This window comes from Varanus komodoensis, unplaced genomic scaffold, assembly GCF_004798865.1.
Source record: "Varanus komodoensis strain SLA01 unplaced genomic scaffold, ASM479886v1 scaffold3, whole genome shotgun sequence".
Lineage (NCBI taxonomy): Eukaryota > Metazoa > Chordata > Lepidosauria > Squamata > Varanidae > Varanus > Varanus komodoensis.
Window position 1 is genome coordinate 43,765,490 of NW_025335761.1, and position 18,559 is coordinate 43,784,048.

Sequence of the window (18,559 nt, forward strand, 5' to 3'; positions counted from 1 at the left end):
CTCGTGTTGTGCAAGCAAAAATTAGATTTAGCAATCTAGATGGAGGGGACAAAAGTCCATCATGGATACCATTAACTGTATGCTGAAGAGGGGAAAAGGCAAGATATAAATGCAATGTAATCACCACCACCACCATCATCTATTTAATCATCAACTTGGTTATTTAGGCTGCAACTCTACAAAGCTGTGGAAGAATGCTATGCCGGCAGCTAGAGGTCACTTTGACTTTTTTCCTGCAGCTGCTTATACAACTGAAAAGGCAAGGTGCTGTTTAAATGGAGGCTGAATTGCCTGTTCAGCTGTGTGAATAGTTTAAAGTTGGCTGTCCCCCCATAGTCCCCTAATGTATCAATAAGTTCTGGAGCTGTGCAGCCTTAAACTACAAGGTAGTGACTCATGTGCTAGGTATCTCAGCCTATCTCCATCAGGACTGCTCATCTTTTAAAAGCAACACTTACCAAAACATGTTGTGCTGAACATAAACCCAAGAAGAAATCCAAGTTCAGATTGAGGGATAGGTTGATAGGCAGTCTTGTAATTTTCCTTTATATGTAAATCTGCTGCTGAAACTGTTTATGAAGAGAGGTGCTTATGAAAAGTATTTGAAAGATGAAAGAGGTTTAGATGTTACAAATGAAGAGAAACATGACGTAATGCAGACCTGTCTTTGAGGTCTTAATGCACATTTTTACTGAGACAAATCCTTTGGGAACTGCTGTTCAGATTATAAACAGAAATGTACAGTAAATGCTTTGAAGGCTTTTTTATATACAATATAGCACTGACATCTAGAAGTAAGCATTTCAAGGATCAGATTGTTGCAAATTATTTAAAGCTGACCTGCTTTATTGGTAATACCACTTTCATATCATCAGGGTCTAATACACCTTTGCAAACAAAATAAAATAAATCTTATTTATTCATTTCTACCCAGGAAATTGCTACTGCTGTTTGTCATTTTAAGAGACAGTAAGAAGTAGTTGCCAGATTTACTCCAGTGATCCTGGTATTTTTACTACTATTGCTTTTTATGAAGACACATTTTTAAGCTGGTCTTGTTGTTGTTGTTAATCGCAAAATCATGTCCAACCCATCATGACCCCATGGACAACATTCCTCCAGGCCTTCCTGTCCTACACCATCCCCCGGAGTGCACTTAAGCTCACACCGAATGCTTCAGTGACTCCATCTAGCCACCTCATTCTCTGCCATCCTCTTCTTTTGCCATCTATTGTTCCCAGCATTAGGCTCTTCTCCAGTGAGTCCTTCCTTCTCATTAGGTGGCCAGAGTATTTGAGTTTCATCTTCAGGATCTGGCCTTCTAAAGAGCAGTCAAGAGTCGATCTCCTCTAGGACTGACTGGTTTAATCATCTTGCAGTCCAAGGGACTTGCAGGAGTCTTCTTCAGCACCACAATTCAAAGGCCTTAATTTTTCAGCGCTCAGCCTTCCTTATGGTCCAACTTTCACAAAAATACAGTGCAACTGGGAAAACCATGGCCTTGACTATACACACTTTTGTTGGCAGGGTTATGTCTCTGCTTTTTAGTATGCTGTCTAGATTTGCCATAGCTTTCCTCCCCAGGAGCAAACGTCTTTTAATGTCTTGGCTGCAGTCCCCATCTGTGGTGATCTTGGAGCCCAGGAAGATAAAATCTGTCACTACCTCCATTTATTTGCCAGGAAATGATAGGACTGGATGCCATGATCTTAGTTTTCTTAATGTTGAGTTTCAAGTCAACTTTTGCACTCTCCTCCTTCACCCACATCAAGAGGCTCTTTAGTTCCTCTTCACTTTCTGCCATTAGAGTGGTATCATCTGCATAGCTGAGGCTGTTGATATTTCTCCTGGCAATCTTAATTCCAATTTGTGATTCCTCTAGCCCCGCCTTTCTCATTATGTGCACTGCATACACATTAAATAGGCAGGGTGACAGTATACCTATCTGGAGGCCATTAATTATATCATTCTTTCTGACAGTGTCATTTCAGTTGATCAAATTGTATTCTTAAGAATGTCATGTTTCAGTGTGAAATAGTGTACTTCTCTATAATAATGGTTTGCTATTGTAGCCATAGTAATCTGTTTCCATTCCCTTTAATGTTGGCTACACCTGTAATACTTAGGGCTGAACTTGACTGCTTATTGTGTATAATGAGAACATCCATGATGGCTGGCAATAGTTTGGCACAAAACCACAGGGCAGAACTACATGTTTGAAAAAAGGCAAGGCTGCTGCTCAGATCAGCCAAAGATCATGTTGACCTCTCCCTTACCCCTACACATAATGTATATTACAAGTTACCACTGCAAATTGCAGCCATATTTGATGCATCTTTTCCTGTCTCTTATATATGTGTTTACACATACGCAAATTGCATCCTGCTTTAAGGGTGGACCCCACACACACACATACATACACACAATTTACCATGCTTTCAGCTTCCACGTCAGCAAGGTGCACCAAAGTAGGTTTTATTCTTCAGTGTCACCCATTCCTACTCCTGCTTAAATTTTAAATTTAAAACAAAAGCAGAAGCTAATAATCTCTTTGTCATAGCCATGCTGGAAAAAAGGGGAGAAAAGGGAAGGGTAGACTCAGTTTCATTGTGTGAAGGTGTGTTTAAACTAAACACAGCTCTGAGTCTCCCTGCCATTGTTTCACATGGGCTGACGAGACACTTGGCATAAAGATATTAAATGGCTTGCACTAAACTTTAGAAGAGCAGTAGGAAACGAAGCATTTTCAGTGATAGTGCCATTTCTTAAAGCCTGTAATTCTACTGTAGAAGGAAGCTACTGCTTTCTGGAAGGAGGGGAGAGGTAATACCAAACTCAAGAGGCAATTTTCCACCTTTGCACATTATTTCTTAGTGTAGTCTTCTTGCACATAGATGTATACAGAATATGGACCTCTGTATATGACAAACAACCAGTTGTCATGTTATGTTAAAAAGTGAGTATTGAAGTAGCTTATTTCCTCAGGTGTATTCCCGCTTGGATCAGCCTTTGACAGCTTTAAATGTTTTCAAGCAAGGATTAGATCGGTTTCCTGGTGAGGTCTCCCTTATTTGTGGCATTGCCAGAATCCATGAGGTATGTAAACAAGTTTCTGTCTTACATAAATAGGAGAGATGTTCAGTATGGTGTCTCTTTTGTCTTCAAAAATCCACTACATGGATTCTCAACATTTACTAATTCAAATCAGATAGTGCTCCGGAAGGGGTGGGGAGCGGAGATATCAAACCAGTCTGCCTTGTTTCAGAATAAAGAAACATAGGAAGTTGCCTTATATGCCCAGTCACACCAGTCATCAAATTTAGTAAAATATACCTTGACTGACAGTGGCTTTCTATGGTTTCAGAATGGAAATACTAGAGATGGGACCTAAGCCATTTTTTATGCAAAGCATGTCTTCTTATCACTTGAGCTACTTCTCTCTCAACTTCTGCCGGAGAAGCATTTTGTAGTTCTAACTACGTCAGAGATAAATCCATATTTAGCCAAAGGTGGCATTAATAGAAATTAAACTGTGACCCCCATCAGTCCTCCAAGGTTTTGTTTGTCCCTAACAATAAAGTGCAAATGTATGGATGGATTTTTTTAAAAACTCTGTCAGTGGGATTCATCAGCAGGGTTCTTTGTAGACCAGGGTTGATTGAATCAGTATTGGGAACAATTTGGGGATTTGCTTTGTCAGTAAGAATTGCATTATAGTATAAATACTTGGAAGATTATACAACAGTACATTTTCAGCAGAGCAAGTTTTTCAGTGATTGCTTAAAACATTTATAGGCTGCTTTCTTCTATAAGCTTAAGTAGTTTACAAAAGGTTGCAATCCATTACAGATACTAAGTCCCACTGAACTCAGGGAGACTTGTTTCTCAATAAATATGCCACACATTATAAACTTAGATTTAAAAAAGCAGCCAGTTTTTGCAGACCTTCATAAAAGTAACTAAGAAGCTGGAACAATTCACTTCAGAAGAATCATTCAAAAGTATAAAATATAGCAGAAAGATGTAATGCAAAGCACTTGGTTTAAATTGAAAGTTTTTATTAATGCTATTGAAAGTTTTTATTAATGCTATTGGGCCCTTTAGGAAAACAAAGGAGATTTCGATATTTGATAATTCAATTTTATTTTCAAAATAGAATTTTGCAGTTGTCTAATCACGTGCATAGCTGGACTTACCTATTCTAGTATTACCAAGTGTTTTAACAACTTAGTATGTGATGAAATGGTGTTTCAGAAGTAACCCCTTTGTTATATTGACTAATTCAAAACATTTAGATCCTTCCTTTCCTTTCAAAAAAGCCCTCAAGGCTGCTAACAACAATAAGGTATATTTTGTGCATTCTATATTATGCTATTTATCCTACCTATAATATTGAGACCTTCTCAGAACAGGTTTGTTTTGACCATGAATATTGTGGGAGAAGCTTCTCTTTTGAATAACCACCAATGCTACCCTGCAACATAATGCTTCCTATGTGTACTCAGAATTAAGTTCCATTGAGTTCAGTGAGACTTACACCCAGGTATATACATATAGGGTTGCAGCCTTTCAAAGAACTGCCAGTACCTTCCACTTTGAGAAGAAAGCCTTTGTGCAGCCGTATAAAAGGCTTAAACTATGACTGACATTTGCAATTGAGCAAAGAGAAAAGAGCGTGCTTCTGTGCTATAGGAAACCAATGCTATTATGTAGTACTTTGCTTGTGGTTAGCAAGGGAAAGCTTCGAACATAGCAAGAGAAAGTTTCTAACATATGGTTACTTACTGTACACAGAGTTGAAGAAAACTCCTTGGGCACCATTTCAAATGTATATGCCATGTATACACATCCATTGCAAGATATTTGTTCTCTGGCGATACAGAAAGAGAAAAGTATTTGCAAGCAATGTAAGCCTGTTATACTGGATAGCAGTGAATTAAAATCCAGGTTTAAACTTATCTGTGTTTTTTATGAACTATGCTTATACTTTTATTTCAAAGTTTATCATTAGCACTTTGTACAATTAAAATGCTTTTACATTTTTTATTTCATGTCCCCACTCCTTATAGGAAATGAACAACATTTCTGCAGCAGCAGAATACTATAAAGATGTCTTAAAACAGGACAATACTCATGTGGAAGCCATTGCATGCATTGGAAGTAATCACTTTTATTCTGACCAGCCTGAGATAGCATTGCGGTTTTACAGGTATGTGTTTGTATGTGCACTCATGCATGCACTCGGAGCGTATTCAAGACTCAAATGTTGGCAGAAAAAAAAAATTCTAATTATGTGATGTATCTTAAATGCTAAATTTTGGGCCAAATGGATTAGATCTTTGCCAAAATCCAAATATTACAGCCCTATCAGGGACCGATATAAGATCTGTAGCTCAATCCCTATTCCTAAAACATTCTTGAGAGATGTTTATATAACTTTTTCTTAATCCCATGAGGAAATCAGTCCTTGTTGCTGAGCTGCTCTTATTGGTGCTGTCTTCCAGTAATATGCGGCCTGTTTATGTCATATCCACTGAGGATACGGTAAACAGTTTGTTCATTTTTCTATTTTTAAATTTTGTTCTCAGTGGTGTATTTGGGTTTTCTTTTGTCCAGAAAATAATTTGCTCTCTAAAGAATGCATCTCAGTTGCTTTGAGAGAAAAAGCTCCTGCTTATTACGCTCTGCCCAGCAGCTTTTGCTAGCAATTTGCACCAGCATCTGAGGCCACCAAATAAAAGAGGGTGAAGGTAGCCTTGGTATCTTACAATAGGTGTTCAGAAAGAATGGCGAAGGTGTGTCTTTTCATGTTAGAGAGGATAAAAGGGGAAAGAACCCCAGGAAAAGGAGTTTTTAAACCTGACAGTTGCTTAGCAAGGGTCTAGCTTATGAAAATGTATGTCATCATAAATCTGTTAGATATGAAGGTGCCCCAGGATTTGAACAACCATTTCCTCTGCAACAAGAGTGCTTTATTTGTGTTACTAGTGCATGATTCCTGTGGGATGTTAATGATAATTAAAGCACATTATTTGTAAAGGCCTGCATTGTATCTAATCTCATTTTTGTTGGGAGTGAAAAATATTTCTGTTTTGGGGGTGGATAAGAGATCTAGTAATACTGATTTTAGTAATGCTGATATATTTCACTGATTTTAATATGAATTTCACTACAGTCACATGTGTAAGGCCTGTTGACTTTTGTGAAAGAACTACTGCTATATAGCTTCTTCCCACAGCAGCAAGTAATGCCAAAGATAAGGCCTACTAGAAGCTCTGCCTTTCCTGTTAATTTGCAAAAAATCAGTTTTACATTTTAATTTCACTTTATGATTTCATTTTTATATTTTATACTGGATTTTATTAATGATTGTAGACCGCCCAGAGAGCTTTGGCTTTTGGGCAGTATAGAAACCATTGTGATCTCATTGTAGCTATTGTTGATATTCTCCTTTGCTCTAGTTCCTAAAAGAGGTGACAATTGTGTGGACTTACCAACTGGCATGGAAAGTAACCATGCTGCGGCAAGCCCCATGATATTAAAATTATTCTCTATAACCATTTTTTCTATTACAAGAATTGCTTTATGTCATATGAGTAGCTTTCATTATCCATACAGCAAAAGTACAAGCTTAATGAATTTTTATCTTGAACTAGACGACTGCTACAGATGGGCATTTATAACAGCCAACTTTTTAACAACCTGGGCCTCTGTTGTTTCTATGCCCAGCAATATGACATGATTCTCAGCTCCTTTGAACGTGCACTCTCTTTAGCTGAAAGTGAGGAGGAGGTTGCAGATGTGTGGTACAACTTGGGACATGTAGCTGTGGTAAGAGCATAATTTGTTCAGAACGTTTTCTTGAAATAGTTGTGCAGAAATTATGGAATAATTTACGCAGAAATTTTTTAGGACAGCTAACCAATAATGTATTAACACTGCGCAATGATCAGATTAGTTTGAGGGTAGAGATTTAGGGTACTATTCAGAGTTAGTTCTATGTACAGAATACCTACTGAAATTATTATTATTAATGTATTTATTTCCTTTCTATACTGCCCACAGCCGAAGCTCTCTGGGCAGTGTACAATAAAATATAAGAACAATAAAAGATAAGTGAGTTCAATTAGTTATAACTAACTTGAGTCTCATTTAGTAGGTCTGCTGTGCATAGGAATAACATTGGACACTACTCTTAGATTTAAAGCTTTATGAAGTAGTGTCTTTTGCTTGTTGCATATTGGAGTACATATCTGCTGCTTTGAGGAAACTAGGAAAGTCTCAATAGAGGTCTTTTGCAAAAAGAGATACTACTCAGAGTTAACCCTCTTACCCCACCCACCAGCAAGATCTCAGTGGGTTGGGGTGGCTTGACATGTGTTAGTGCAGGTTTGGGGCAGGGATTAAACCTACATTCACTCTTCTTGATTTCAGCTATAAAGGAATCAAGTCTCCTCCTACCTAAATAGTCCCATTCTTGCTTCTGTTTCTTTGACACTTGGCTGTTATATAAGTAGCATAATGTACTGGTTTTTTTACAGGGAATAGGAGATATAAGCTTGGCTTATCAGTGTTTGAAACTGACATTGGCCAACAACAATGACCATGCAGAAGCTTACAATAACTTGGCTGTGCTGGAGATGCAAAAAGGTCGTACTGAGCAGGTTGGTATTAAGTTTTTTATTATTATTATTATTATTATTATAACATTTCTATGCCGCCCCTTGCCGAAACCTCGGGGCGGCTTACAACACAATAAAATACATTGAAATACAATAGAACATAATAAATTACCATTAAATACAAAAATACAAAAAATACACTGAGTTACAAATATAAAATTAAAATTATCAGTATAAAATAAGTAAATAAAAATATAGGAGGAGAAAAGAGAAGGAAGAAGAAGTTGCCCTGGCCAGATCATATGTTTTAACAATTAAAATGATGTTTAAATAAAAAGGTCTTTACCTGGCACCGAAAGTTCTAGAGAAAGACTGGAGCAATTTTATCCTAAGTATTATTCCTGGAAAGATATTGCTTGCAGTGAATGAGGAGATGAGTCACTTGGGTGGAGGTGCACTCTGACACACGGATTCATAGCTTTGGGTTTTCTTGCTGTGCACTAGATTTCATTCTTTGACAAGTAACTTCTGCCTCTGGAAGAGTGAGTCTTCTAATAAACAGAGATTTCAGAATGATGAGGAGCTACGTGTTAAACTAAATGTGTAAACTAAAATGAAAACACACAGAATCCACCTTGAAATTGAACATTCAAACCGGAATGTAAAGCAGTAGGATCTGATACCATTGGATTTGTTGCATGAACAACAAAAAAGCAGTGTTAAAATAATCTATAAGCTTCTCTTCGTTAGTTCTTGTAGTTAGAGACAACGATTTGAAAAATTCCTTCTAGAATATACTCCACTTGGCTCAGAAATAGATGTATTAGTTTCTTGACTGGATCACATAATCACTGATGGAGAATCTCCAGCCTGTGGATCAAATTAACCTTCATGGATTCCTCATCTGGCCTACAGAAGCCCTCCCCAGGTCTTCCTTTGACATCCTCACCCATTTTTTTCTCTGTGTAGGGACAGTTATGAGGGAGGGACCAATCCAGCCCATGGGCCAAAAAAGCTTCCCTACTATAAAATTCCCAGTGATGAAACATCAAGGGAATCACATAGGCAAAAACCAAGACAAGCACTCTTGAGTTTCTCTAGAGATCACAAGAACTAGAAAACTCTTTCAGATATTTTGGTGTCCAGTTCACATTGTTCTTCATCATGGCCTCTGTGCATCACACATATGGGGTGCTGCGCCTGCGCAGTGCCTTTGGCCAGAAGATTGCAAGCTAACGGGTTTTGGTGGGAAAAACTCCGCTCCCCCTCCCCCATAACCTATAAAGAGAGGAGCATCCGCCATTTTGTTCATTCTTTGCGACCGCTGTTCACTGTGCCTCATGCCGCTTTCGCTCTCGCTCTGACCGTTGCTCATCTAGCCTGTTCTTCTTCTCGATTGTTCTCCCAGTTGTTATAGCCCTGGTATTTCTTCTAGTTCTTGTTAGTTCCTCTACTTCGTATAGTTCTTGGAGTTTTCTCTATCGTTCTACCTTTCTTTCAATCTTTTATCTAAATACACACACACACACACACACACACACACACACACTTACCCTCTGCACTATCTCCCTTTTTTCTCTTTCTTGCGATGGCGCAGCGAGTGGTTTTCTGCAAATGCGCGGAGTGTGGGTCAAAAATGTCTCCAACTGACCCGCATGACCTATGCCTCCTCTGCTTGGGGGAGGGGCATAGGACCAATAAATGCTCTCACTGCCTGGCCTTCTCTAAGCAGGCCAGGAAGAATCGTGAGAATTGCCTCTGGAGGTTTCTATGGGATCGGGCTCTCATGCAGTCCAACCCGCTTGTTGCTGCTCCGAAGCCTGGCTCTGCTTCAGTGGCCCCACCCTTACGCCCTTCAGACGAAGGTGCATCTGCTATGGTGGTTCCGCCTGCTTCTCCCAAGAAGAAGCACGAGAAGCACAAGCATGCCGAACCTGACAAATCGGCAGGCCATAAGAAGGCCAGGAAGGAGAAGGCTCCTAAACCTTCCAAGAAACCAAAGAATCCGGAGCGTCCTCGACACGGGGACTCAGGTCCAACGGCCCCCTCAGTACCAGCAGCACTTACTGTACTGACTACACCCAACCCGGTGCTTCAGGAGGCTATGAGGGTTACCCCTCAAAGGTCCTCTCGCCGTGTGGCTGAACTTCCTGCTGGGCCTCTTCCAACTCTGCAAAGAGGCTCAATTTCTGATGGGGAAATTCAGGACTCCCCCCCCCCCCAGGGTTAGGTCGCCCACACCTATGCCCGCAGCCACAGTGGAGGCGGATGTGGAGATGTCCCCGCCTAGGAGCCGGAGGAGTCGCTTCATGGAGCAGCGCTCGGAGGGATGGCGTCGTTCATACTATCATACCTGGGGCAATCCGCTCTCCATTGGGTACTATCCCGCTCCTAGAGGTCGGTCTTCGCCACTGTCCCACGACCGACTGCAGTCTTCAGACTCGAGGCGTGCATCCCCAATACCTCCTCGGGGTGGAAGTAGCCACTCCTTCTCCCCAGTGGAGTCCTCCTCATTGGCTCCCCCGTACCATTGCGCCACCGGTATCAACGACAACTTCAAGTGAATAGAATCCTGCCGTTGAATCCAGTGGGTTCGGCGTTTCCTCTTCATTTCTTTATTCCATACCATCTGATTCAAGGATTGACCCGTCGAATCCGACAGCCTTTCATCCTGATATGCAACACATCCTTGATTCTGTTTTGAAGCCATCCACACGGAAGTCCTACACGGCTAAATGGAGACAATTTTCTACCTTTGCCGTGTCTCATTCGTTCTCTCCATTTACATCATCGATACATCAAATCCTTCAGTTCCTATTAGAACTGCACCATTCCGGATTAAAACTGTCTTCAGTTAAAGTGTATACGGCAGCAATAGCCTACCATCGTGGCTTAGTTGACGGATCACCCATCTTCTCTCAACCTACTGTTAAGAGGTTTCTTAAGGGACTTCATAATCTTAATCCATCAATCAGACCAGTAATGTCTACCTGGAGTCTCTCTGTTGTTCTGCAAGCGCTTACGAGAGCTCTTTTCGAACCATTGGCAACAGTCAATTTGCGTCTGGTTTCATGGAAGACAGTGTTTCTTGTTGCGGTCACTTCAGCCCGAAGGGCCAGTGAGCTCTGCACTCTCCGCATAGACCCTCCTTACCTGAATTTTCACAGAGAAAAGGTCGTTTTGTGCCTTGACCCATCTTTTCTTCCTAAGGTGGCTACACCTTTTCATATGGGACAGGATATTATCTTACCTGCCTTTTTTCCATCACCGTCAACTCCATTAGAAAGATCCTTGCACTCACTTGACGTTCGGCACTGCTTAGCCTTCTACAGATTGAGGAATGAATCTATTTGACGTTCAAATAGACTATTCATTAAATATTCCACCAGAGAGCAAGGCGATCCAGTCACTCCGCAGAGACTTTCCAAGTGGATAGTCCATACTATAACCTTATCCTATCAACTGGCTAAGATTGATTTACCTACAGCCCCTCGAAGCCATTCGACTAGGGCTGTTGCAGCCTCATCTGCCTTTGCATCGGGGGTCCTGATTGATGATGTATCCCGAGCTGCTACTTGGGCGAACCCTTGCACTTTCGCCAAACATTATTGTCTAGATGTTCGGGCTTGGCAGGATTGCTCCTTTGGCAGAGCCATTCTTTCGTCTGTTCTTCATTGAGGACACCTCCCCTCCTCCTTTTATGGTAAGCTTGTTAATCTACCCATATGTGTGATGCACAGAGGCCACGACGAAGAAAAGCAGGTTGCTTACCTGTAACTGATGTTCTTCGAGTGGCCATCTGTGCAGTCACACAACCCACCCACTGGCCCCGCTCGGTGTCGGTGAGTGGACATATCATCGGTACTTAAAGTTTTTCCTTTTTTTCATGGTACCGATCTTTTTTCCTTTCTCATACTTGCAATTTTTTTCCACATGGGGGGCATACGTTCAGTTGTCAAAGACTGAACAAAATGGCAGACACTCCACTCTTTATAGGCTAAGGGGGAGGGGGAGCGGAGTGTTTCCCGCCAAAAACTGTTAGCTTGCAATCTTCTGGCCAAAGGCACTGCGCAGGCACAGCACCCCATATGTGTGACTGCACAGATGGCCACTCAAAGAACATCAGTTACAGGTAAACAACCTGCTTTTATGGAACTAGTGTTATGCAATAATGAAGCGCACCTGCATGCATGAGAGAGCAAGAGAGTGTGTAACCTGGGTAGCTGGGAAATTCAACATTTTCAGGGCAGCTCTGGCAAACCAAATAAAGAATCATAATTTCTGTAGTTGCTCCAGTTGTATAACTGCATAAAAATGTACTCAGTATATGGTGCTGCTGACTTAACCTTTGCTGAACAAGAAAGAGTCCTTTGAAATGAATAATACAAGCATTTTGATGTATTTAAATGTGTAGTAGATGAGCTACAGTATAGTTCTGACTTGAATCTGTTTCTAAGTAGCAGGTTGTTTTCAGGGCTATCATATAAATATTCTAGCAATTACCATGGCAACATTCAAATATCCTCATGCACAATTCTTTGCTATGACAGATGAAGGTCAGATTTTGTTACACAGCTGCATGGAATTGGCATACTTTTAGGCTTCATTTGAGGATTCATGTATAAGAACAGTGATAGAAGTGACCTGCTGAAAGCAATTTTATCAACATTATCATTTCTGTATAAGTCTCCTGTTTCAATGTATTTATAATATCTGTTACAGTGACTGTAGGGCCTGAGGCTTGCTACCTTAGGCTTAGCTTAGCAACTATCGTCCTTCCCTTCATACTCACTCACCTTGCACTTTATTTAATTATTATTTATTGATTTATTAAAAGCTTTTGTATGCCGTCCTATTATACAAAATCTCAGGATGGCTTACAATATTTAAAAGAACAATTAAAACAATTTCTAATAAATAATAGAAACAAAACAAAACAATAAATCACAAAGCAAACAGAGCGACTGAAGGTTAAAAGTTGTTGAATTTTAAAATACTGTTTAAATAAAAGGTTTTGGACTGGTGCTGAAAAGAGTATAAACTTGGCGCCAGGCGGAACATTCTCAGACACTCTTCTCAGACACTCTCCTCTGAGTGAGAGTGCATCTAAGTTAGTGTATTCTAGGAAACCTTCATACTGTTGACATCCTCAGTATCACCTTGAACACAGTCCTTTCTGGTAGATGCTGTTTCTATATGCAATGAGTATCCTCAAGGATCAGACTTGTGACCGTACTTATCCAAATTTCTGCCACTCACATATTTGCCATCTTGACATGAGACCTTTGTCCACTTTGGAGAGTTGTCCCTTTCCTCTGATTTATTGGTGTTTACCTGGTGTTTAGCTTTAATAGTATCCAAAGTAATTTTAATAAAATTCTCAACACTGTAGTCTTTTTTTCATTACTGCTATAATGAATTTTAATAAATTAAAATAAAACAAACAGAATAGAATAGAGCAGAAGGTTTATGCATCTTGTACTATACAGTAATGCAACTCAATACTGTCTCTCTTTGTTTAGGCAAGAGTGTTTCTGCAGACCGCTTCATTGATAGCACCTCATATGTATGAGCCATACTTCAATTTCGCTATACTGTCTGATAAGGTAATGTCATTACTTGTCACTGCTGTTTTCTTCTGTTTAGTACTTTACTTTTGTTATTTTAAGGATTTTTATCTTGCTTTTAGCTCCCAAAGTGGCTTACCAAGTAATAATAAGACTGTCCACATCCTCACATTTACATTCTAAAAGCAGTAAATTGATTGATAGGAAGGAAAAAAATCAACTCAGATACTAATTTTTCATTACAAAGTTTTTATGAGTGTTCTGAGAAGCAATGGCAAAGCATGCTTCCTGGAGCTGCTCCTTCTCTGGACAATGTATTGGGTGACATTAAAGTTCTGTATTAATTAAGGGAATCATCCTGTTTAAGTTACATACTTCTAATGTGACTTAAAGACACTTAATTCTGGGTAGATTTATTTATATTTAGTGCTTCTACCCTACCTTTATTTATAAATGAGGCATTGTACAATGATAAAATAAAAAAATACAGCAAAATTATAAATGCTTGAGATATTCTGGTCCCAGGCTGTTTAAGATTTTAAAGGACAAATGGTAACCATTTTAGTTAATGAAGTATTGATATGCCAGTGCACTGGCTTCAGTCAGAACTCTACAAACACATGTTGATCCAATTGAAGTTTCTGAACATTCTTCAAAGACAGTCCTATTTCACAGCATTACAGTTATCTAGCCTAAAAGTAAACAGGACACGATGATCAAACCATCATCTTGGTTGTTCTTAACTTGTTGAAATATGAATATGTTAAAATGGCTGGGGTGGATAAAACAGGGTGCCAATAGCATTTCTGTGTCTTTATGTTGGTATGCCATTTTTTGCAGGTTGGAGATCTCCAGAGGAGTTACATAGCAGCTCAGAAGTCTGAAGAAGTTTTTCCACAACATGTGGATACTCAGCAACTTATCAAGCAGTTAAAGCAGCACTTTGCAAGACTTTGATGAAACACTTGCCATTTAAAGATACCCATTTTTCTTCAAAGCTGCCAAGTAGTTCAAATGCAGAGCTTTGACTATGCTGACTTCAGGCAGCCTGAACCTTGTTACCCTCCCCAACTGGGTAAAAGTTGCTGCCTTAAGCAGGAAGAGCTTTAAGAAGATAGTCTATTTAATGTGTGCAATGGCAGCATTGCTTTGGGTATATTAGGTGAACCAAGGCAGCAGTTAATGTCAGCCCATGTTGACTGATGGGACCATTTCCATGGAGTAGTTGGTAGAAAAGGAAATTTACCCTTATTGGATGGTTTCTCTTTATATGCCTCAGTTTATTCCTTTTTCAAGAAAGCATTTCCCCTTTTAATCACTATCTGATGAGTGATTGTGTTGCACAGTTTTGTGACAATTAATAAGCTCAACTGTGAGCAGTCAGGTTGCTTAGCATTTCAAGGCAGCATGTTTTTCTTATTTGGGAGTATAGACTGTATAAAAGGCACTAAAAGCAATTCTACTCATTGCTAAAATTTATATGGATGTGTGCTGGTCTACCAGTCCACTTTCCATCGGTGTTTATGATTGTGGGGCCAGTATAGGCCATACACTGAATTAGAATGCATAGAAAAACCACCCACCCCATCAGACTAGGGCCAAGGAGACAAAGAGGGAAGCTGTTACCTGGAGTTGTGAGGTGTATAGAAAGACAACTTGAAAATGGGTAGCTCATTGGAGCCAGGTTCCTTTGGGAAAGGAGATTGGAACAACAGAGTGGTGGGAGCAATGAAATACTTTCCCTCCCTGATTTCCCTGATGAAAGCTGAGACAGAAAAAATAGGCTTACAACTCCTAGCATGCTGGGAGTTGTAGGCTTTTATCTGTCTAAGCATTCATAGGATTGTGCCCTTATTCTCATTTCTAAACCCCAGTTAAGAAACTAGTGGAGAGATGTGTATTGTTTCCAGCAGTTTGAGAAGTCTGAAGATATTGAAATATAGGAATTGCTATCATACATGCTGAGTATTTTTCTTCATTTTTTACTCTTTAAAGTTCACCAAATCTAATGCGCTCTTCAACATAACAAGCATTTTCTGGAATTCATCCAAGTGTTATAATCAGTGAATGATCATTTGTTTGTGGTAACTCTAAGGGCAGCTGACCCTTAAAATAGCCAGATAAACAAAGTCATAGAGTCCACTATTCTGTATTTTGTAATTGTCATAAATGAAAATGCCATTTTCTATTAATCTTGCATCAGAAATTCTTCTACAGAAGGACCTAGTTTGTTAAAATTGAAACATTGATCTTTTCCCACACAAGCCCCTTCAAATTAAGTAGATATTATATGACACTTGTAGAATCCCCTGCAGATTGTGACCACGGATGGAAAACTAATGAGGGGGAATAAATCAGTCAATACAAAACTGCTTATTTAAAAAAAAAACTACATTAACAGAATACATAGAAGTGTGGGCCAATATACTGCTTGATAGAGAATACATGTAATACCTGCTTTTAAAAAGTTATATTTGAGCTAGAATTACCAAGCATTTAAAAAAAAATCTACCTTTACTAGTCCCAGTGTGGGAGGAAAGGTTGATAATGCTATATTTTCCATGCCATTTCTTCCTTTGGTCCAGTGGCTCACCTTCCCACCCCACTTGCTGAAGCAAACAGGATGTAATTTTGCCCTATATCAGAAGGAAAGTGAACTGCAGATAATGAAGCAAGAAATGTATTGATAGTGATCTCTCCAATGGACAACACAATCTTTTAGTCACAAGGCAGCACCTCAGTGGCCACAGGACTTTTTGGAGACCCAACTTAAAAGATCAGGAAATTATGACAGACTCATTGCTGGTCCCTGCATTTGGAGAGCAACCCCACCATGTGCCTGCGATGGAGAGAAACACGTTGCTTCCCAGCCTAGCAACCCTGCAGAAGGGCTTCTGGGGAAGGGGAGCAGAAGGCAGCAGCTCAGCTGCCTTCTCTGTGGCTCTGAAGCACCTCAGGTAGATGACTGAAATTGGCCATCCAGCTAAGTTGGTGGGAGAAACATGGAGATGACCTTCACTTCTGCACCTCTCCCATTCCCATAGGATGCCCATAATCTTTCAGGTTCAGAGGGATGCAGTTTTCTGATTGGCTGGTGCCCTAAATTGGTATGGTTAAAAGAAATAAATTGCAAACAGCCTTGTTTCCATTAGGTTTGCATTCATTTTATTTCTGGTATGCACAGCTCTTCAAAGTGATTTTATATATTTCAGGCATTTGTAACAATGCAGTCTAAATTGCAGTTTGTGTAAGCAATCTGCATATTTTTAAAGCTATTTATAATAAAATAGAGTACAATCGATTATCAAGTTCAGAGTCTCTCTTCTTTTTTCAGCAGGCCAGGTTGTGTAAATTGAGGGAAGTAAGTTGCAAAATGGACCTGTTTTCATATTTTTAAGTTCTAGTGAAGTTGATTCACTATTTACAATAAGTCGGGCATAGGTCTTGCTAGTACCTCTGTGTGCTACTTAGTCTTCAGCCAACACATGAGCTAAATGTGGTAGTATGCCTACACTGAAATTTTTACAGACACATTCTCTGCAATTCAAAAAACGTTGCTTACATCACAGCCATTTGGAAACAGTAAGTTTTGAAGTGAATTTAATTTGTTTTGGAAATTAAAAAAAAATTAAGCATTGTCCCTGAAGGCTTCCCAAATGGGTAATTGAGGAAGCAAAGGCAAATCTATTTTAAACAGTGAGATGAAAATGAAGGTTGCTTTGTTGCAATTGAAATGGGTATTCTGGAATGAACCCCTCAGGAATCGGCTAAGTTGAATCATCCTTTTAAGTCCAATAAAGACTTTAAACGTTTGGGATATTGCAATATGAACTTGGAGGAATGAAATCATCTACCACTTTTCCAGTGATTTCAAGCTGAATGTTGTCTAGCATACAGCATGCAGGATTTATTAGCTTAATAAGCCAGTTGCTGCCTGCTCGTTTTACCCTTTCCTTCCCCTTAAGCGAGGGTATTCCAATATTTGCAAAGAGCTACGTGCGTACTAATTAAATCACATGTGGTAATGAGAACACAGCTCCACCACCACAAGAACAGCAGATCAACAAGCCAGGCTGTTAGTCATGGAGGGCTGTCTCAGTTTTCCTTTAATTTGCGTGAACTCCAGTGAACAGGCAAATCAGCTGGCCCCAAAGCAAACTGCCATCAGTTAATTTAGTATGACATGGCATAACAGGATGCTTCAGAAACTGTATCCATCTCTGTGGGAAAATTCTGTTAGTCAATGTGACCTCTTCATACAGTGCTGCTCAACAGCATTGTGTGTTTTCCCTTAACTCAGAGCAAAGGTCCAGTGTTGTCCACTCTGCTACGGAGAAGTAAATAAAATTAAATCTGTAGGGAGAACAGCTCTAAGTTGTACAAACTGTACTGTAGTTGTTGGAGAACAATCACAGTTTTGAATGATTCCTTCAAAAATAACTTGCAACTGACAAAGACCCTAGCATATCAGGAGAATGGTTCTGGAGCTGTGCATTGCTACTTTTCTACATGCAAAGATTTGTTTCCATAATAACAGTTATCTGAAATGGCCTAGCCTAGTTCCCATACTCTACTTTTCAACTACATGTGCAAATTGTGTTGATTATGCCTTGTGGAATGAGTGCTTGTGGAGCCCTTTTCGTGTACTCTCATTGCATGATCCAGGGCAATAGACCCTCTACTTACTGTACTGTGTATATATAATTAATATCAATATTGGTTGTATGCCAAGAGCCACAAGGTCAGGCTCCCAGGTCGTCATGGACTATGTAGGGTACGCTGGAGTTCAGGACTGATCTGATGACCCTGACTAGCCAGTATGAATGAGATAAGGAATGCATGATGGAATTCTTTTGGGAAAAAGATCAGTAACCTGAAGAGTTTTTGCTTTAAAGAGATGAGGCAAAATGACCCTGAAAGCAAATGACTACCACTATCTTGAGCAAGCACAGTAAGTCACCATACACCTGGAAATTACCCCATCAATAGCAGCACCAAACACAAAGAACACACCTGTTATCCATAGAAAACAGACAGGATCACATAGCAGATGGCAATATTTAAGGCAATCAAGAACAATCACAGAATTAATATATGTCTGAGAAACTATGGAACCTTCCCATTCTCATAGAAGCAAGCATGGGGAAAAGAGTATAAAAACCAAGGAGTTAAAAATTGGAAAGGAGCAAAACAGACCTGGTACCTATGCTGGATTGTGGGCTGCTTTACATGAGTAAACCCACCCTCCTGCCTATATAAAGGACTACTGTTGAGATTGTACAGTGTAGGACGACCAACAGACAGGTAGAAACCTTGGACTCCTCTTGCAGTTAGCTTCTTTCTATCCATAAGGCTATTTGATAAGATTTA

The 18,559-nt window shown here is 39.8% G+C and overlaps 1 protein-coding gene across 1 annotated transcript in view; it reads left to right on the top strand.

Moving 5' to 3' along the window:
• TTC8 (tetratricopeptide repeat domain 8) overlaps positions 1–16,497 on the top strand; it is a 41,747-nt gene extending 25,250 nt beyond the window's left edge. Inside the window, exons 9-14 of the mRNA XM_044436674.1 lie at positions 2,986–3,096; positions 5,070–5,209; positions 6,657–6,831; positions 7,542–7,664; positions 13,145–13,228; positions 14,030–16,497. Coding sequence (XP_044292609.1) covers positions 2,986–3,096; positions 5,070–5,209; positions 6,657–6,831; positions 7,542–7,664; positions 13,145–13,228; positions 14,030–14,146 — 750 coding nt within the window. The 3' untranslated portion in view covers positions 14,147–16,497. The remainder of the gene's footprint in view (positions 1–2,985; positions 3,097–5,069; positions 5,210–6,656; positions 6,832–7,541; positions 7,665–13,144; positions 13,229–14,029) is intronic.
• Positions 16,498–18,559: the final 2,062 nt, after the last annotated feature.